This window comes from Magnolia sinica, chromosome 6, assembly GCF_029962835.1.
Source record: "Magnolia sinica isolate HGM2019 chromosome 6, MsV1, whole genome shotgun sequence".
Taxonomy (NCBI): domain Eukaryota; kingdom Viridiplantae; phylum Streptophyta; class Magnoliopsida; order Magnoliales; family Magnoliaceae; genus Magnolia; species Magnolia sinica.
Window position 1 is genome coordinate 1442140 of NC_080578.1, and position 22320 is coordinate 1464459.

General features: G+C 38.8%; 1 protein-coding gene across 1 annotated transcript in view; it reads right to left on the reverse strand.

Moving 5' to 3' along the window:
• The window catches only part of LOC131247896 (origin of replication complex subunit 3), a 31905-nt gene that overhangs the window by 4116 nt on the left and 5469 nt on the right, over positions 1 to 22320 (reverse strand). Inside the window, exons 9-16 of the mRNA XM_058247845.1 lie at positions 22090 to 22180; positions 20653 to 20867; positions 11930 to 11999; positions 10467 to 10555; positions 8958 to 9047; positions 4266 to 4341; positions 2775 to 2902; positions 2125 to 2298 (exon numbers count right to left, since the gene is read on the reverse strand). Of these exons, the coding sequence (XP_058103828.1) occupies positions 2125 to 2298; positions 2775 to 2902; positions 4266 to 4341; positions 8958 to 9047; positions 10467 to 10555; positions 11930 to 11999; positions 20653 to 20867; positions 22090 to 22180 (933 nt within the window). The remainder of the gene's footprint in view (positions 1 to 2124; positions 2299 to 2774; positions 2903 to 4265; positions 4342 to 8957; positions 9048 to 10466; positions 10556 to 11929; positions 12000 to 20652; positions 20868 to 22089; positions 22181 to 22320) is intronic.

Genomic DNA, 22320 nt, shown 5'->3' on the forward strand with positions numbered 1-22320 from the left:
TCACTATTCTCAACGCCAGATGGCTGGTTGGTGCAGGAAATATCCACTTCTGGCTTCAAAACTGAACAGGACAGGGCCTCCTCATCCATAATGCTACTTCCTTTCCACAAGCCCAAGACAGATATGCTCATCTTTCAAATTTCTTGGACTTATCAGGCACTTGGAACCTGGCACAAGCAGAAAATCTTCTTCCACCATCCTTCACAGCGGCATCTTTATATCTAACAGAAGGAACAAGCTCACCTAGAATCTCACCTCCTCTGGCAATTTCTCCACGAATTCCGCCTAGTACTCTCTGAGCTCAGCCAGGCCCAATCAGAGTTGGTCCACCTGGGTCTGGAACAACCTCATTCCCCCCAAGATTGCAGTTTTTTTTCTAGAAAATAATGCACCAACCCTATATCATGTCCCCTGCTTCTACCCACCCCCATCCTCTTCCTTCCCCTCCAGCATTGACTAGCCCCACGCTTCAGCCAACCCATGCCACCTTTCAGCCCCCAAGCCTATCTCCTCGCCACAGCCATCCCCAGCTCCAGGCCCCACTCTCGGTCATTAACAACACCACCATCCATTCCCAGCCCCTCCCTCCCACGGCTAGCATCAACACCCCCAATCCCCAATTTGAAGACCTCAACCATTTATTCTGCCACACCAAGATAGCTTCCCTAGTCTAGTACCACTTTTCCATCTTATTCCAAATCCCATTCATTCCAAACCAGTACATCCAGGAACGAATTAACCAATGGATTTCAACTGCATCCACCACCTACCATCGACGCACCACTCGTGGCCTCGCCCCGCCCATCATCGTCTGGGAAATTTGGCTCAGTAGGAATGGAGCAAAATATGAAAGCCGGCCTTTCGAAGCAACCAATGTTATAAATAGAGTTTCCAATTGGCTCTTGGAGATTGGTTCTCAACTTCCAGGCGTAGACCAATCTTTCTGGTCAAAAATTATTCTACAAGGTCTCTCATCGGTACCGTCAGCCTCCCTATCGCTAGCAAGGAATATCTCCATCATTCACTGGTTAAAACCTCCTGAGAGCTGGAAGAAATTGAATGTGGACGGCTCTGCTCGGGGAAACCCAGGGGCCGGTGGCGGCGGAGGTGTTTGCCGAGATCATTCCGATGAACTTATCTTTGCTTATCACCACTCCTATGGTCAAATCTCGAACATGCTAGCTGAAGCCCGTGCGATGATCGATGGCCTCAAATTATGCAGGGATTTGGGTCTTTCTTTGATCATGATGGGAACTGACTCCTGAGTTCTTTTTGAAGCAGTTTCAAACCATTCTACTTCCTGTGGATGGAAACTTTGGTATATCCTTGAAACCATCCATCACCTCAAGCATCTTCTCAACCTCAAATTCAGCTACACCTACCAGGAAGGCAATTCTGTAGCGGATGGTCTCACCAACATTGCTAGCGGTGGCGCCCCAGATAGTCTTCCTCAATCGTCCCGATCTCCCTAGGCACATTAAGGGAGCTTTGGTTTTAGATAGAGCAAGAGTAGGGCAGATCCACCTCTACAAAATCAAGAAAGGTGTGGGCTAATCCCCACTTTCAAGGGCCCCTGTGCTGGCCGCCCCTATCAACAGTGTTATCCTCCGGTCCCGCCTATGGGATGCTTCTTCTCCTCCACTGGCCTCCTCCGGTTTTCCTGGCGAGCTGTTTTTGCTCGCCCGCAACCCATTTTATGCCATCTACCCCCCCTGCTCCCTCTCCTTGTCACTTTTCCAGCTCCTTTTGTATAGCTTTTGCTAGGAATTCCACACACACACACACACACACACAAAAAAAAACACACAAAAAGACTTGATGGCTTATGGTCTAACTGAAGTTATCACCATTGATAGAGTTGAATGGTGGAAAAGGATTCATGTAGCCAACCCCAATTAGTTGGGATAAGGCTTATATGATGATGATGATCTACCCAGGTGGACTGGATCTCCTCGTGTGAACACACGAGTATTGTATTTCTGGATTCCCATCCCTAACGAATCATGTCAGTTACCAACAACTACACGCATGTATAGATGGAAAAAAGCAAATGTAACAATATGAATGTAGCAGATTAAAAGCCAAAAAAATATGCACTGTCAGAACCAGTAAGTAAGAGGATACTGGATTGAAGCTTCATCTAATTCCATAGGCACAGAAGTAGCTTTTCTTTTTTTGGACATTGGTGACTGCTGCATCTTCTGTTTGCTTTTGGGGTTTGAGCTGACTGTTGCTTTAAAGGATTGATACCAATCATGAAGGTTGATAAGATCCCCATGCTCTTGTGCCAAATTGTACCTGAGACCACAGATTCAAACGTGTTTCACGTTTACACACAAGAAATTTTGGATATCACTGCCTTTGATGACAATTTTGAGTATAACCGTATCTTTTTATTCTTTTGTTTTCTTTTTTTTTTCTGAACATGATTTTTTTGTCCAAGATATTATTAACAGGTATTATACTTTCAGAGAAGTTTCGCATTTTCAAAAAATCATGAAACACATTTAGAACTGATAAAGCGGTTACTTAATCAGAAATTCAGATGCAAAGAGGACCTATTTCAAGGCAGCTAGATCAGATTTTCTGGTTTCTAAATGGCTGGCCAAAATCCAAAAATCATCCATCCATTTCAGGTGATAATAACAAAACCTGCCTCTTCAAATTAGATGTTTAAGTCATGATTGTCATCTTAAAAACATGTGGATGTACTCCAATGGTGAAAATGTGCATAACATAACAATTATAAGTTCAAGAAAGTCAGATTATTTTACATAATTGAGGTATCATGCGTGGACGGCAACAACACACTCCCACCCTTGCTGCAGCAACTACATTGGAGATAGGTGTAGGACTTGAGAAGATCGACCTGAATCGTTCTCCTTGGATCTCCAATTAAAGCCTGGTAGAAATAAGACATTTGTAAATCAAGATGTGTAATTTTATCATCATGCACATGTCAATCTAAACACAGATTATTAAAAAAATAATAAGAAAATCTATAGCTGCATATTACCATACTCATAGTGTACATCCATGCCTACTGACATGTATTTGGGGTCCAGAATGTATGAACAAAATTGGTTAATACTGTTTATTTCCCTTTCTTAAGAAGCAAATATCTCAGTAACACTACATGTTCAATAAAACACAAAAACCCAAGAATTTTCTCAGGGTAGTGAATTTCTTGGATTCTTATCATTTCTTGCAATTTTACACCAGGCATTTTGTCTGCATTTTCTCTAATAACAGTTTCAAATTTTATCATTATGGTTATGTAATCCGATGTATCATGAGTATGACTCCTCAACAGTGTCTCATCAACTATGTGGTTTATATGATGTCATGTAGCCTGATTTAGGGACATAACACCAGGTGCAAGTTGCAGAATGCCCTTAAAGGGTAGATTCATGAGAACCCAGGTTATGCGGATTGCGGATCATTTTTTTGTGGTACAGGAATGAGTACGCAGTACATTAGTGGAGGATCATTTGAGTCGCTCAAGTACATACAGTATATGCAATTATATATGAATTGATATTGTAATTTATATGTGAAATGATGAATGGATCCCAAATGCATAGCATTATATTACACGTATGCTGTCGCATATATCAAAGTATAAATTTCTATCCTCTACACATAAATTTACATTATATTTACACTACAACTTAACCGATATAAGGGTATAGAACCACAATTTCAGGTTGGTAAAAAATAGTGATCCGGATTACAAATGACCCATAATCCGGATATTGCAATTCAAAAAGGAAAGCATAGGAGGGTTGGTGATTTAGACAACATTGATCAGAACCACTATTATTTTATTATTATTATTTATTTATTTTGAGAAGTAACAGTAACTTTTATTGAACAGACGCCGAAAGGCGAAAAAGAATACAAGAAAGAAAAACCCCAACCCTGCTTAGGCTGAGATAACAAAGGCTGCCCATTCAGAAGCAAGGCAGAACCACTAAAAATAAAAATTAAGAAATTACTTAATACAAGAATGTATGCATAGTTCTCACTGAAAAAAGGCACATGAAGTTTGCCGTATCTATAAATACAGCATGCATCTAAACATCGCATGCTTCTTAAAATTACAGATGCTTTGTGGACAATACTTTTAATGGGAGTCTAAGTCTCTCACAGGTAAAAAGGCAAAAAGGGAAGTTGATTAATTGGACCAGGACTATAAGAAAGCGTTCTTGAATGATGAACCTCGTGCAAGAGTATCCATAGCAGGAGGACCTGCAAATACTCACTGATTGCAGTATTGCAACATGCTTGAAGCAGACAATTTCGTGAAAAGGTGTTACCTCCATTGGTTTCAGATAATCCCTGTTCCAAAAAAATGATGAATTAGTTTGGGAGTTTCCAGATAATATGACACAATAAGATAATTCATTCATAGCAGATCTTTAGGTGTAATTGAAAAAAGAAAAACAAAAAAAAAAAAAAAAAAACTTTTGCATGTCAATTAACATAACAATTCATAGGTAATGGCAACGAAACAATAAGAGTTCTCTAAACTGGAGACAACTTCGCCAAGACTGCAATTAAACTATAAGATATGGTCTTTTACAAGGATTTCATGTTTAAAAGTAAATTAAATAAAAAAATAAATAATTTCTTTTTTTCCTTTTTTTTTTTTTAACACACACCCACACCACATGGGCACTTGATCCCATGATCTCAGTATTGAGACAGAGTCTGTCTACCACTGAGCCAACACTTCAGAAATCTCCATTTGCACCAGCAAATGGTTCATAGTTATTTTTAGCATTTTAAGTGAATGCAGGTTATGAGATCGTCCACTAAAAGTACGGCAAAAAAAATTTTACTTGTTTGAGAACAATCACAAATTTACTTTTTTTTTTCCTAAATTTAGCATATTAACCCCTAGCGCACAATAACTTGATCAGATTGGTGTTCATTTCGAATTATTTATGAATAACACTAAATAGCCACAGTTCGAAATGCAATCCATTTGCAGATATAGAATGCTAGCAACGTCTATGGACTTTTAAAGTCCTTTTCTTTAGAGAGCTGACTCAAATTTTACTGAAAACTGAAGAGTGAAATGAGAAACAACACCCCAAGAAAGCAGGCCAACAAGAATCAAGCGAAATAGAAAAAAAGCTACCAAAAGGCTTGAGGATCAAAGCCCACACATGCACATCCATCTTGGCCTTCTTGAACACCTTGTCAAGACTATGGTGATGATTGTGGAAACATCTGTCATTTTGCTCAGTCCACCCAACTCCAATGTCCACCTGCTAGAAGAGAGTGCAACCACAATTTCCTCCTATACGTCCCAACTCCACCCCCTTGCCATGCTAAGAAGGACCCAACCAAAGACGACATCACCCAACAACACTGTAATAAGCCAAGAAAACGATCCAAATGAATGTGGTGAAGATACAATGCATAAACAAATGGTCCACTGTCTCTACATCCCACATTTTATATTATACATACATTTAGAATAACCATATACCTTTTCCATAAATTATCATCGTGAGCACCATAGTTTAGCTCACCAGTCAACCAAAGGCAGTGACCCTCGTTGGTCCCCTATAAAACCAAATAAACTCTCTAGGCTCTCTAGTATCCCAAGGACAAGGATAGTGAATAGCTGCATAGGAGGAGCAAATTGAAAATCTGCCAGCATTCTCCAATCTCCACAACCAAGAATCCCTATCAATAATTGAAGGAAACCGACCATGCAAGAACTCCAAGCACACCATGTCTTCCAACTCATCCATCAAGTTTCTTCAAAAAGGAACCCAAACCACTTGGTCACCCGATGCTAGCTTTCTCCAATCTCCACAACCAAGAATCCCTATCAGTAACTGTAGGAAACCGACTATTCAAGAGCTCAACAAGCATATCATGTCCTCCAACTCCTCATCCGTCAAGTTTGTGCAACAAAAGAACCCAAATCGCTTGGTCACCTGAAATTGAGTAACACTAAGAAATAGACATCTCCCAATCTGAAGGGACTGGAGCCAATCTAGGGAAAATTGCTAAAATGCCTGTCAGCACACCAAGGCCTATGCTTTGAAGACGACTTGTTTACCAGCTTCCCTTGATTACACCATATTTGTAGGCGTCACTTGTTTCCATAGGCAGCTTCAACTCGAATCTCCACAACCACTTTCCTAGAAAAGCCAAGTTCATGGACTCCCTTATTCCATTGCTGGCTTCTCTAACCAGTTTGCATACCTTGCTCCATTGCATAAGATAAAACTTTTGGTTCTCTTTTCAAGCCTTTCTAGAGAAAATGGTACTAGATTCATACCAATCTACTGAGAACCTAGCCGGCAATGAAAGAGAAACATAATATAGAGGCATATTGAACGTAGCTGCCTTTACTAAGGTGATTCTTCCTTCATGCAATAAATACCTGCTCTTCCAATTAGATAGCTTCCACTCAATCCTTTTAACCACTTTATAAAATAACTATTTGGTAGGCTTGCCAATGCATAATGGGATGCCCAGGTAAGAAGATGGAAGACAATCGGCCTTAGCACCGAAGACCCCACAAGACTCTAAGGGCCTGTTTGGGAGCGTGGATTTGTAACCCCCTGGATTTGGAACCCCCAGGATTAGAAACCCCCTGGATTTGCAATCCTCCCAGTGTGTTTGGCACCCTGAAGTGTGAATCAACTTTAATCCAAAAGTACCTATCCATGGTATATTTATAGGGATTTGAATTTAATTACTAAATCAACTTTAATATCTCTAATTAGTGAGATATGTAATTTTTTATACAATGGTTGTGATAAGCCTGCTGAAATATATGCTTTGCCCAAAAATCATGAAATTCCAAGTCTCGGATGGGCCACAAGCACAAGATCATGTCTGAGTGACTAACCAACGATTTTTAATCGTTGATTTACATGGACAATGTTTGGATGGTGCTGGACAATATTTGGACGGTGTTGATTTACATGGACAATGTTTGGACGGTGCTGATCATCATTAGTGGGCCATGTGCCCAATAGAATGATAGTGTATAGTGACACACATATTACAGCTGCAACTATTGAAATGATTTTAGGTGTAATCCAAGCTCTCACCGTGGATTGCAAAGCCCCTCAAAGAGGGGATTGGAAACCCCCTGGATTTGAAACCCCCAGTTACTTTATGCTGCCAAACAACCAGGGATTTGAAACCCCCTCAAATCCCCTCCAATCCACGGTGCCAAACAACCCCTAAGCTTCCTCATCTAGAACCATGATTCCCAAGGTTTCACTTTTGACCTTCTGGCATGAAATGACTTTGAAGCTTCATGATTTTCTGAACACTATCAAAAAAAGAAGTGCATCGTCTGCGAAATGAAGATGTGATATCTAGAACAAACCATTTCCACCTTAAACCCATTAACCAAATCCACTGAAGCCACTCTTTTTATCATTCTACTAAGAACCTCCGTCACCACCAAGCTTACATATGATACAATTTCTGCCTCCCCTCGTACTGAAGAAGACCAGTATAGAAGTCAACTTCTACACCACTTGTCTCAACTTGTTTCCCATTGTTTTTCACCTTACATTAGCAACTTAATGGGCCAAGTTTTCCTGGAGGAATGTCTCCATTTTTATTTTTAATTTATCAAGAACAAGCCGTGAGCGCAAATTCATTTCCTCCTCAAAGAGAACCTCAGCTTCCTCTTTTAAATTGAGCATCTGGATATCGTGGAGGATAGTCTTTAACTACCTAAAGCGTGCTCAAGCAGTTTTCTTCAATGTTTAATCTTCTCTCTGAGGAGCTGGAGATTAAGTAAAAGCCTATGACTGGCACAGCCATAATTGAACACTGATTTGACAAGTAAACAATTATCTAGGCGCAATTCACTAATTGAACAAATATGGCCTTGAAATAATTATTTGAAGGCATTTGCAGGATTTTTTGCAGAAATAGTCGAAAAGAAGCTCACTTCTTGGAACTAAAAATCATATTTGAATAAATGAAAAGCCAGAAGAGCATCAGATGTGCAATCTGATATGACATCATTAACTCATAAATAATACAAAATTGGGACATGAAGACCTAGAAAAATGGTTGAGGCAAAACTACCAGTAGGCCCATGAAAAACAAGAATAAAGAACTAAGCCCATTCATATTACCACTTTGATATTCTCAATCTAGCAATCCTAATACGTAAAAATGGTTGAGAATTAAGTCTTATTCCCTGCAAGTCAAAGTACACAGAAAACAAAAGACGAGTACTAAAGTATAAAGACTTTCTTGCTTCTCGTACTCAAAATTTATGTGGATCGTAGCCTTGTACCAGCCAATTGGGGTCCGATAAAGGATTCATTTTCATGGTAGCTTGGTAAAAGTTTGATGTCCAGCTACCCACCTGACATCAACCCTCTTTTATGCAGACGAAGGACCAACAGGTGCAATTGCTACTAGGCGGAATTCTCTATTTTCTCAATATTGCGAGATATTTTGCTTGGTTTGAAATTGCACCTATTTTGTATGATTGCTTTCATAGGTTAAATCCAACCTTAGTGATTCATGATCTCACACATTTGAGGTAGCCTCCTGGTTTAATGACTTTTGGAGATATCTGCAACCAACCCTGGTGACATTAACATTTAACACCCATGCCACATGACATGCCAAGGTAACACTTTTGGTGTCTAGCATAGCAAATAAGAAAACACTAAAATATGGAATGCACACCAAAACACTAGAACTGAGAAAATTTTAGAAGAATATATCAAAACCAGAACACTATTTCAACAACAACACATTTTGATGGCGATTTGCCTAGGGTAAATGAACAACAACCTAACCAAATTGTTTTGTAGAATAAAAGACATCTGCAACAGGAAATAGCAATCCAATAACATAAAATAAGAGGTGCTTATCCATGAAAGTGCCACTGAATTATCTCAAGGAAACTAAACAAATAATGATACTAATAGAGCCTCCCCTACCTGACCATACACTCAATCAGCATAGCAGCTCTCTCTTTCACTGATGGTGTACCTTTTTCCACATTCAAACGGCATCTAGATGTAGACCTCCTATCACATGAATACAGGTAATATGAAAACATCAGCTCCCTGTATTTTCTTAAGGATTCTCGTTGACAACAGCTTTGCACTCCGTTACGCGTCATCAACTCATTCCTTACTCCAGGGATTTTAAGAATAAGATTAGAAATGTATGCATGTCTATATGTACATGATATGACAACATCAGCTCCCTGTAAATTAGAAATGCAAATCAAATCATTCCTTATTCCATGGCTTTTAAGAATAAGATTAGAAATGCATCTGTACAAGTCAACTAATTCCATATTCCATGGATTTTAAGAATAAGATTAGAAATTTGTTCAAAAAAGAAAGAATAAGATTAGAAATACATCTATACAAGTCAACTCGTTCCTTATTCCATGGCTTTTAAAAACAAGATTACAAATGCATCTATACAAATCAACTCACTCCTTATTCAATAACTTTTAAGAATAAGATTAGAAATACTGTATGTAACAAAGAGAGAGTACTTTTAAGAATAAGATTAGAAATAGTGAGTTGAGAAATGAGGCAGTATAAGAATGAGAAAAAGTACGCTCTTTTGGGTTAAAAGTACTAATTTCTCAGTTTCTACGATTCTTCGAAGAGACTAAAACCCTACCCCATACCTTTGAGTCTTTCTTAATAGAAAATCACCACTATCATCATCATCTAAGCCCTAACCCAATTAATTGGGGTCAACTACATGAATCCTGTTCCACTCTATCAAGGGCCATATTAAAATAAGCTTTAACCCAATTAATTGGGGTCAACTACATGAATCATGTTCCACTGTTCCACTCTATCAAGGGCCATATTAAAATAATGATGATGATGATGATGATAGAAATAATCATGACAATGATACATGAAAAGAAACAAAGAAACATTGAAGAGAGAACAAGAAAATGGTTTTGATAAAGTTGCGAGAACCAGACCATACATATGAGCCAGTCCAAGCCCTGACAAGACAGGCAAGACTTTATTAACAAGGTCTTAGCAAGAATGTTTGATATTCATAGAAAATCTCAGCCACAATTATCTGCAGTAACTTATCATTGTTAAATATAACTATGTTTAAGGTAACAAAATTGATGAAAGGACAGAATGTGTTTTTCCCTGGCCTAGAACCAATTTTTGAATCGTTCCAGATTGGATAATAAAATGTGCTATAAACTGGATAAAAACATTTCAACTGGATAAAAAGCAAAATGAATAAAACAATCCAGATATAGAACTGAATATAAGTCCTTTAACCCCATGTCTTTTTGGTCTAGAGTTATGAAGAAACAAATCTGAAGGATTTTCTTCAAAGCAATACCTCACAGGTTAGAGAATGAATAGATTATGATTACATGCAATAAGATAAAAGGGGAAAGGCTTTTTCAAATAAGCTGAAAAGAAGGGACACAAATGGTAGAAAATTACTCGCGTGAGTCGAGGCCCTTATGTTTTAAACTCTTGCCATCTTCCTCATATCTCATTGCTGATTGCAGCTCTTTCACTTTGTGATTGATCTATAAGATGGACACCATTTAGTAACATCAAAGTTGTTTCCAATATGTACTTCTTAGGTCAGCATACGGAAGCCACTGCTTGTCCAGTAATGCCCGTGCAAAATATTACAAACATTAGAATATTGAAACAGATTCAGCTGAAATAACTAATGCCATGTCCAACTAAATATTAAAAATGATGTGGTTAATAAATAGTCGCAAGCTAAAATGATTTCACTAGCATTTAGGGCCTGTTTAGATTGCTAATTATGACACAATGTAATGTAAAAGCACCATCATTATGATTTTACAACGCTCGTTTGAACATGTAATTCAGTGGTCAAATGCAGATGTAATAGTAGACAAGGAATTTGTAATCATTAAATTTTTACATTGAATTTCAGTGGAAATCTCCTATCCAAACATGGGCATCAGTATATTTTTCCTGTTGATTTAATATTTCAGTACTGTAAAAGTATTATGATATTATCATTACGATTTTATCAGACCTATCCAAACATGGGAATTGTTAGTCTAATTACTAGTTTTCCAAGAGATAAGTATTGTAATTAGTAATCACTGCACTTTTACAATACATTACGGCCGTAATTTTCAATCCAAACAGGCCCTAAAATATTTTTATAGTTTTAAGTTTCAACAAACCACTAAGCAACGCTTGACAATTTATTTAACTATCCAAGCTCTTGAAAATGTTTAGCATTGCCCAAGAGTCAGCAATATAATAACTTCAATTTTTATTTTTTTATTTTTTTTTAAAGGCATTCAGAAAAATGCAAAAAGAAATTAAATATGGTCACTTCATGTTAAAGTGCATTCAGAAAAATGCAAAAAGAAATGAAATAGAAGTAGAAGAAGCAAAGGATCCTCAATTTTGTGTTCAAGTAAAATAGATTAGTAACTTAGGATGCTCTTTAGTCACCTTTTTACTGCTCGCATAAATAAGGTACAATACAATAGCTATCATCAACCTCAATTTTTTTTTATTGAACAGTGGATGGTGCGGCCAAGAGAGTCACCCCAAAACTTACAAATGAGCATATCACCATACTTCTATGCAACAATGAGTATATTATCATTCTTTCCATCTTGGGAGCACAACAAAAATTTCATCCAGCAACATGCAAATTCAACCTCTTTTGGGTTTTCATTCCATTAGAAGTCATCATCTTCATTAGGCATTAGATCGAACAACAATATAAAATACAGCACCAGATGTTGTAAGAACTGATCTGGTAGATAAATGTTTTAGAATTTTATTTTTTTTTTTAAATGCTAAATTATAACTTGGAGAAACAGAAATCCTAGACGAGTCCACGAAGTTAAGAAAAATGGTGTACACTGGATGAAATAATTCTAAATATCAGCAAGGTGTACCTCAGCCATTTCCTCAGTGTGCTTTGCCCAAATCTTAAACAGTTGAGGCAGTGATCCCATTGGAAGATCCCTGATCCACCAAAATGGTCGAAAAGTCGTAAGCAAAACTGTAAAAAATGACAGAATAATAAACTACTTGAAAGGTTGGTTTTATAATTCTGAATATAATTGTAGAACAATCTGCTTGTTACTATAGCTCATGAAGAAAGAGAAGAAAAAAAGAAAGAAGAGGAAAGCCCTTATTGAGTTGGACCTCCCCTCTCTGCCTTTTATAATTAAACAAATTGATGGGGACATCACGCGCACGCACGCTACCCCCTACGCACGAAGGAGGGCCCCACCGTCGATCTGGACAGGGAGGGGCCCCATGCTAGAAGACAGAGTTTTGATTCAAAAGAGTGGGCCCGATAATCAAGAAAAGCCCATCATGGGATTTCATAATCATGGCCCGCTAGTCGGATTGATTTCATAATTTAGGTTTTGCTTTTGTTATTATTTAAAACATCATGAACGCTTTAGATTTCTTTGTTTGGTTTTTATTTTAGTTTACTTTATCGTCAAGTAATAGGTTGCGCACATGGTGCGCGTTTTTCGGGTATAGGGTTTTCCCTATAAATAGGCACCCCTTATAGTTCTTTTAATTCATTGAAGCTTAATAAAAATTTCTACTTTATTTTTCTGCTCTCTTAGTGAGTTGTGGAAGAATTCAAAAGTAGGTGTGAAGCCCTCCCTTTTCGAAGGGCTAACTACGTGGTGTGAAGCCACATCTATCCCCATCTGTCCCTACCATCTCCCATCCATATATCTCATCTTCTATCATCATTATTGCTTTGAATTTTTCAACTTTTGCAGCTATTCATCCCCCTACAGCTAGTTTCCAGAATCTGAACCTGTAGGAGGGTTGAAACTTCGGAGAGGCACTACGCTTCGACCTTAGGTCAGATCGTCATCAAACTTGGAGGGATTGGAGGTCTCCCCTGACCGACCAAGGCCTATGTGTCACTTTGGGGAGGCGGGCTTCCATCACATGTGCGGTCAGCCCACTCGCGCACTTGTGTCAGCCCGAGGTCACCATCTGCACGCAGGAGCTTTCTCCGGGTCAAGTTTTCCTCTGGTTTTCATCTTTTCATTCCTATTTCCTAAACCCTAGCCTTAATTTGCATTAGCCGTAATTTATTTGCCCTTTTTTTTTCACCTTAGGGTTCCTTGAATTGAGATTGGGGAATCTCTTTGATTAGAGACTGTTTGCCATGCATGTGTGGTTAATTCTTATTTTCCTTTGAGTATCGTTTGGTTTATAATTTTTATTGGTCCAGTCTTAGCCTGTGTAGGCCTGGACCCGCATATATTCTCCTTTACTTGAATGTTTGGATTTTTTATGTGGGATATGAAATTTGTGTAATTGTTTTTGAATTAAGGTGATCTTAAGCCTGAAATCTCACACATCATGTTTAATTTCATGTCCTGCATCACAAATCCAATATGACAATTATATCCTTTAAGTAACAAAAGAAAAAATACCCAACATATCCTAATTAACATTAAAAAAATAATAATAATAATACTGAGAGAATAAGAGCTAGGTGGGCCATATCGACTTCCGTTAACACTCCCCCTCAAGATGGAGCATAGATATTATTGATGCGAAGCTTGGAGAATATGCGTGTTGACTGAGTATAACTAAGAGCCTTAGTGAATACGTCAGCAAGTTGATCCTAAGATCAGATGTACGCTGTACAGATTTAACCACTGGAGACCTTCTCATGCATGAAGTGATAATCAACTTCAACATATTTAATTTTATCATGATAGACTGGATTGTTTGCAATATGGAATGTTGTATGATTACCACAAAACTATTGCATAGGTAGATTCACTGCAAACCCCATTTGTAACAATTTCTTGATCCACATTAACTCGCACGTAATACAAGCCATTGCTTTATATGCTTCGGCGCTTGATCGGGCCACAACACTACTTTTTATTCTTCCACGTAACTAGATTCCCCCCTACAAACATACTGTAGTAGACCACCTATCTGATAAGGAACCTACCCAATCTGCATCAAAGTATTCTATGATTTGAAGATGATTGTTCCATTGTATAGAATTTCGTGACTTGGTGTGTTTTAAGATGCCACAAAATTCGAATAACTATATCCATGTGAGATACCCTCGGAATGCTCATAAATTGGCTCACCACACTCACAGCATAAGATATGTCTGAGTAATGGTTAAATACATGAGTTGACCCGATAGTCTTCTTAATACATGGGCATTTTCACACCGGGCTTGAGTGGGGTTGCTTGTGGGATGCAGGGGCACACTCGGGAGTGGGCAGCTCGTGTGAGGCGGGCCCCACCCATGTGAGGCGGGTGGCTTGTGTGAGGCGGTACCCATGTGATTTGGGGCCCACGAGGGGGGTTCAGCCGAGGTCCTAACCCATGAGATATGGGACCTGGGCTATGAGATAAAGGGATTAATTCGCCATGCTTTATCAATTCGAGCTTTTAGAGCAAGTGGTTAATTATCTTACATCAAAGTGGTATCAAAGCGAGAGGTCTCGTGTTCGAGACTCCTCACCGGGGATGATTAATGTAGGGGCATTTTCACACCGGGGTCAAGTGGGGTTGCCTATGAGATGCAGGGGCACACTCTGAGTGGGTGGCTCGTGTGAGGCGGTACCCATGTGATTTGGGGCCCACGAGAGGTGTTCGGCCGAGGTCCTAACCCACGAGATGTGTGGCCTGGGCTATGAGATAAAAGGATTAATTCGTCATGCTCTATCAGTTCAAACTTTTAGAGCAAGTGGTTAATTGTTGTACATCACTTCTATACCTCCCTTAGACGTCAAATACATCTCATTGATTACCAACAAGTTTGTAATTCAAATCCATTGGTGTATCAACTGGCTTTGTACTAAGAATGGCTTTCTCCATGAGTAAATCCAGAATGTATTTCCCTTGATACAAATTAATTACTTCCTTTGATTTGGCCACTTCTATACCAAGAAAAAATCAAAGATAAACCAGATGTTTTATGAGAAAATGCCTTTGAAGATGCTTCTTAAGCTTCCCCTCACAATCACTTCCAATAATGATAATATCATCAACATATACTAGTAATACAATAAGACCTGAGGTGTCTTTCTATATAAAGATGGAATGATCGGCATGGCTTCGAACAAAGCCATAATTCAGCACAACTTTACTAAATTTTTTAAATCATGCATGTGGTGATTGCTTCAGCCCATAAATCGCCTTCTTCAATTTACACCCTTAGTATGACTCCCCCTAGCAACAAATGAAGGCAGTTGCTCCATACAGACCTCCTCTGTGAGATCACGATGAAAAAAATGCATTTTTGACATCCAATTGGAAGAGGAGCCAACCATGGTTAACTGCCACAGAAAGAATAACACGAATGGAATTCATCTTGGAAACAGGGGAGAAGATTTCAATCAACACCGGGGGTCTAAGTATATCCCTTAGCAACCAAGCAGGCCTTCAAACATTTAATCGCTCCATTATGATGAAACTCAATGGCGTACACCCACCAACAACCAACAACATATCTTTCAAAAGGTAGACTAGTGAGTTCCCAAATGTTATTTTGATAAAGAGCAACCATTTCCTCTTCCATTGCCTGCATCCACCCCTTATGTAACAATGCTTCCTGGTATAACTTGAAAACAGAATGAGAGGACAAGGAGTCAAGGATAGAGCAAATCTACGGCAAGTGGGAGACGAGCATTGAAAGAAGGCATATTTGTCAATAGGATGATCAATACAAGCATGCTTACCTTTCCTCAAGGCAATAGGATCATCAGATGTATTAAGATCATTGGGCTTGGAAGAAGATATGATTGATGGCACACCATGATGGTTGTACTAACTACTATCTATACTATCTTCTTTTCTCCTCCTCTTTCATGATTAAACAAATCCAATATGACAATTACATCCTTTAAGTAACAAAAGCAAAAATACCAAACATATCCTAATTAACATAAACAAAGATTTTTTTTTAATTTGAGAGAGAGAGAGAGAGAGAGAGAGAGAGAGAGAGAGAGAGAGAGAGAGCTAGGTGAGCCTAGGAGGACCAAATCGTGTTAAAATGGCACCATAGTTAGATATAGAAAAAAGTCAAACTACTAAGACACCACAGCATGGCATCCAGAATGATACATGACAACTAACTTGAGCAAACAGTAGAAACTAGGATCTGATTCGGTTGGTTATAATAATATCTTGACTGCAATAGAAGTTGTAACTACATGCCTAATTAAGTGGCACACTATTGATTGTACCATTACATCTATTTTGTATCAAGGTCATGGTTCTAAATTGCAGTTTCAGAGCGTGATTTGCCCCTAGTCATTCTGACTCATGGCCTGTTTGGTAAAACTTATTTTCAGACCTTATCACTGAAATGGGCCATTTTCGGTGATTTTCCCTTATTTAGATCACTTGGTAAATCCAAAAAACTAGGTGCTTAATTCCAATTTTCACTGAAAAAATACCAATTTTTTTAAGCTTCCCTCCTTCGGCTTAATAGTTACTGCTAAATGCAGCAAGTTATTTTGAATTAAATATTATTTGTAAATGGCAACTTTGTCCCTCCGCTCTAGCAGGCATAATGTAGAAGCCATGTTGATGTGGCAAATTTTTTTAGCCCCCATCACGATGTATACGCTATATCCACACTATCCATCCATTTTACCAAATCATTTTAGGGCGTGAGCGAAAAAATAGGCAAACTCAAAGCTCAACTGGACCGCACCACAACAAGCTGTGGGGATGATGACACCCGCCGTTGAAACCTTCCTAGGGCCCACCTTGATGTTTATTTGTCATCAAATATATTCATAAGGTCACGCTGAATTGGATGAAGGGGAAACAAAAATATCAGCTTGATGCAAAACTTTTGTGACCCCAGGAAGTTTTCAATGTTAGGCATTCAATTCCCAGTGTTTTTTGTGGTGTGGTCCACTTGAGATTTCGATCTGCCTTATTTTTCGCCTGATGACCTAAAATGATCTAAAAAAATGGATGGACGATGTGGATATAAATACATACATCATGGTGGGGCCCACAAAACTTTCCCATGTGAAACCATTGCAATACAGTGTTATACGGATACAAGCTGGCGGACGTGGATCTCCTGCAAAAGGCTCTCACAGGAAGCTCCTGCGTTGGGAAGTTGTGTGGCCCACCGTGATGTTTGTGAGAAATACACTCTGTCCATCATTTTTTCGACCTCATTTTAAGACATGAGACCAAAAATGAGGTGAACCCAAAACCCAAGTGGGCCATAAGAGAGGGAATAGTAGGGAAAGAAATGCCTACCATTGAACCATTTTACTTAAGGTCAAGCTTTGGATCTACTTCATTTTTGGGCTCATGACCTCAAATGATATGAAAAAAAATGGATAGACGGTGTGGATCTAACACAAACATCATGGTGGGCCCGTCAGAACTTTGACAGTATTGTGGATCCTATTGGGAATGAGGATTATGAACGGGAGCAGGTTGGGTGCAGCCCCGGCCTCATTCAAGATGATGTAGCCCTTACGTGGAGCACACCTTGATGTTTGTATTCAACATCCACACCGTGCATCTGTTTTTTCATATCATTTATTGAATTAAATATTATTTGTAAATGGCAACTTTGTCCCTCTGCTCTAGCAGGCATAATGTAGAAGTCGTGTTGATGTGACAAATTTTTTTAGCCCCCATCACGATGTATACGCTATATCCACACCATCCATCCATTTTACCAAATCATTTTAGGGCGTGAGCGAAAAAATAGGCAAACTCAAAGCTCAACTGGACCACACCATGGCAAGCTGTGGGGATGATGACACCCGCTGTTGAAACCTTCCTAGGGCCCACCTTGATGTTTATTTGCCATCAAATATATTCATAAGGTCACGCAGAATTGGATGAAGGGGAACCAAAAATATTAGCTTGATGCAAAACTTTTGTGACCCCAGGAAGTTTTCAATGTTAGGGGCATTTAATTCCCAGTGTTTTCTATGGTGTGGTCCACTTGAGATTTGGATCTGCCTTATTTTTGGCCTGATGACCCAAAATTATCTGAAAAAATGGATGGATGATGTGGATATAAATACATACATCATGGTGGGGCCCACAAAACTTTCCCATGTGAAACCATTGCAATACAGTGTTATACGGATACAAGCTGGCGGACGTGGATCTCCTGCAAAAGGCTCTCACAGGAAGTTCTTACGTTGGGAAGTTGTGTGGCCCACCGCGATATTTGTGAGAAATACACTTTGTCCATCCTTTTTCCACCTCATTTTAAGACGTGAGACCAAAAATGAGGCGAACCCAAAACCCAAGTGGGCCATAAGAGAGGGACTAGTGGGGAAAGAAATGCCTACCATTAAACCATTTTACTTAAGGTCAAGCTTTGGATCTACTTCATTTTTGGGCTCATGACCTCAAATGATATGAAAAAAATGGATAGACGGTGTGGGTCTAACACATACATCATGGTGGGCCCGTCAGAACTTTGGTAGTATTGTGGATCCTATTGGGAATGAGGATTATGAACGGGAGCAGGTTGGGTGCAGCCCCAGCCTCATTCAAGATGGTGTAGCCCTTATGTGGAGCACACCTTGATGTTTGTATTCAACATTCACACCGTGCATCTGTTTTTTCATATCATTTTAGCGCATGAGCCCAAAAATGAAGCAGATCCAATTCTCAGCTGGACCGTACCGAGGGAAATAGAGGTGAATGACCATTAATTGGCCACAAAAGTTTTGGATCAAGCTGATCTCTGTTTTTTCCCCTTCATCTAAATTTTTAACCTAATTAACAGGTTGGGATGGAAAATAAACTTTACGGTGGGCTCTAAGAAGTTCTTAATGGTAGGGTATTCATTCACCACTATTTCCCATAGTATGGTCCACCTTAGATTTGGATCTTCTTCATTTTTGGTCTCATGCACTAAAATCATATTTAAAAATGGGTGGATGGCATGGATATAGGATACACACATCAAGGCGGGCCCCATAGTAAAGGTTGCATTGTCTTGGATGAGGTTGTGCCGCACCTAATCCGCTCATTTGCGAACGTGGAATGAGGGGCGCGAATTGGGCAATACCCACACCCAACCCTAGCTAGAGATGGACGGTCCTGAAAGGGGACCTGTGGGGCCCACCATGATGTATATGTTTTATCCACGCCGTTCGTCCATTTTGACAAATCATTTTAGGGCATGAACCCAAAAAGGAGGTAGATTGAAGCCTCAAGAGGACCACACCACATGAAGCAGTGGAGATTGAATTCCTATCATTGAAAACTTCTTAGGGCCTATTTTGATTTTTATTTGCTATTCAACTTGTTCATAAGGTCACATAGACCCTTGTATGAAGGCAAAACATAAATATCAGCTTGATCCAAAACTTCTTTGCCCCTAAGAAGTCCCCAAGAAGTTTTCAAAGCTTTTTATCCCACTCCTTCCTGTGGTGTGGTCCACTTGAACCTTCAATCTGCCTCCTAACGCCTATTGTAATGTTTATTTCCCATTTAACATGTTGAGTAGATCGTACAAACATGGATGAAGGGAAAACACAAACATCAGCTTGATTCAAAAACTTTGTGGCCCAAGAAATTTTACCGGTGGGCATTCAATTACCATTGTTTCCTATGGTGTGGTCCACTTGAGATTTAGATCTGCCTCATTTTTGGGTGCATGCCTTAAAATAAGCTAGCAAAATGGTGGGATGGTCTTGATACTGTCAACAAGGGGCACACTATGGATGGATCATGCAAAAATAATAAATAAATAAATATTAGATGATCCTAACCTTTAAATCAACCTTTATTAAATATGAGATGTTTAGCTATCCAATTCAAGGACACTAATTGAAGGGTTATGATTATTCTATTAAGAAGAATATGGTAGTACATGGTCCATCAATCAAAAGAATATGTTTGAGATATATATATGAATTGCGAATAGGTGTGCCAAATTTGGTGACATGACAATAACATGTTTTGTCTCATACTCTACAGAAAATAGAAATTAAGACAATAGGGGAAAATGCGACAATTTACCAATTAGGTTGTGTTTAGCAAACAGAATTTTGTGAAAAAAGCATTTAATTTCAGATATCAGAACCTTTTTCATACAAATTACCAAACAGATTTTTTAGTACTTGTAAGTACTAAAATTCAGCACTCAAATTAATTTTCAGACTTCATTTTTCAGTTTACCAAACAGCACCTCAGTTGCACTCGTTCTTACTAGGTCTGGTTTCAGGGTGTGACTCGCTCCTTGACTTGTTTGGTTCTCCAACAACACCAAGTTGAGTCAAGCCAACTCAATTTTAAATGGAATTTAGAACCATGATCCAGATACTGAAATGTGGGCGCTACTCCCAACAAGTAATTTTTACCACATTCTAGCAGTATTGCCATAGATATAATAGGCAAATAGATCTAAGAAGCATATGTTCATAGACCCATGTGCAGCGATAACTCTAACGCAGCGATATGATTTTGTAGTTAAGCCATCAAATGGCATAGTAAACATTGGAATAACCTAAAATTATGTTCTACTACACTGTAATTGTATTTTAAGTTCCGCATAATTAGCCACTATGACACTCTTCAAAATAATAATAATTAGCCACTAGGACCAAGTTGAATATGAGATTGCTCGTAGGCCTAATCGCATGCAACTACATACCTCACCTTACGTGCCACCTGAAAAATAAAGCTTCCTTTTGTAAGGCCAGAACATTCACCATCATGGCATCCCTGATCAACTGATGAAGGCATTAAATCTTTCCTTCCTCCCAAGAAATAATCCGACGCCCTTGAGTTGCAGAGGGCTGGATTGATTGCCTCACAGAAAATGTCCAGCAGGTGCATTTTGTGAAATTTGCCGACTTCATATAGGCACTGGAATAAGGACATGTCATGGAACAGAAAGTCCAGTCCAATGAAATTATTAGGGTATAGCTTTGACATTATGTGCCAAAAGAAAACATAATAATGACTAAAGTTGATAATAAGAATATAGAAATAGACCACTCCTCACATGGATCCAAGTGATCTCATTAATACTATCATTGTACTATATTTTATTTTAGTATGCACAGGGGTAAAATTGCAATTTTACAATTGTTCCAATTTAAAGAGAGTATGGCTTCTGGTGGGCATCTTTAGCAAGAGACACCTAATACTACCACCTCTCTCTCTTCTCCTTCATTCTTCTTCCCTTTGTTTACGATCATTAATATATATAAAAAATCCCTCATCAGCTGAGATCTTATATGGTATTAGAGCATAGTTGGAGGAAGGAGATTTGGTACTCCAACACCCCAGCTGTGCACTGATGTCATCCAGCTTCCATGCTAGAGCCATCAAGCTATTCCAGCTCAGATAGAAGACCATCAGTTGACAAGTCTACTTAATTAATATTTCTTATAATTTTCTGGATTTTTTGGAGGGGTTTTCTCAAATCTGGTTTTATAATATTTCGGTACCTATTTTTTATCTGAACAGTCCATTCTAGTTCCTATTTTGATATCTATTGTAAGTATCAAAAGGACTGGTTGTTTTTATCATTTTACTCAGACATGGGTTCTGATCTGAGCGTCAACCTCAGATCTTGGAGTTTTGTTAGTTTCCTTGTGAAATATTTGAAAATGGCTTGCATTTTTTTTTTCTTTTTTTCTTTTTGGTTTGGACATAAACTATGAATGGTACAGCTCATTTGTAGGGCCTAATTTGGAGATCCATTGATCTTTAGGGCCTAATTTGGAGATCAAGTGATCTGTTTTGTTTCTTTTGGTGATCACTTTGCCTCAATAGGTGATCATGTGGCTTTGCTATGGGTGTTTGGTTTTCGTGTGTAGTGATTTGGGATTATGAACTGTATTGGCATTAAAATGGCCTATATCGATGCAAAAGTTCTCTATGTTAGAAACCAATACCACCTCCTTCACCCAAGGATCAGTTACATTATTTGCCTTTCATGAAATGGGATATAGAAGGGGATATCCAAGGTTGCAGCAAAACTGCTGTTTAGCTTCCAATGAGAAGTGCGTGAAAAGGATGGAGATCAAGCATTTCATAATCTGAATCAAACGAAGAGAATGGGTTGAACATGAAGACTTACCATGACCACAGAGCTCCAGTTCCTTTGCAATCTCCTCAATTCTGACAGCCCGCAAGCCAAACTATCAACCGTCATTTCATTAAATTCCTCCCTAATGACATAAATAAAGTAGGTTTTTTTTAAGGAGTTGCCAATGCAATTCGGCATCTATACTTGTCCAGCAAACTATTTTTAATTGAAAGCATGTATAGGTTATTCATGTATTACTTGGACCTGGATTAAAAAAGGCAA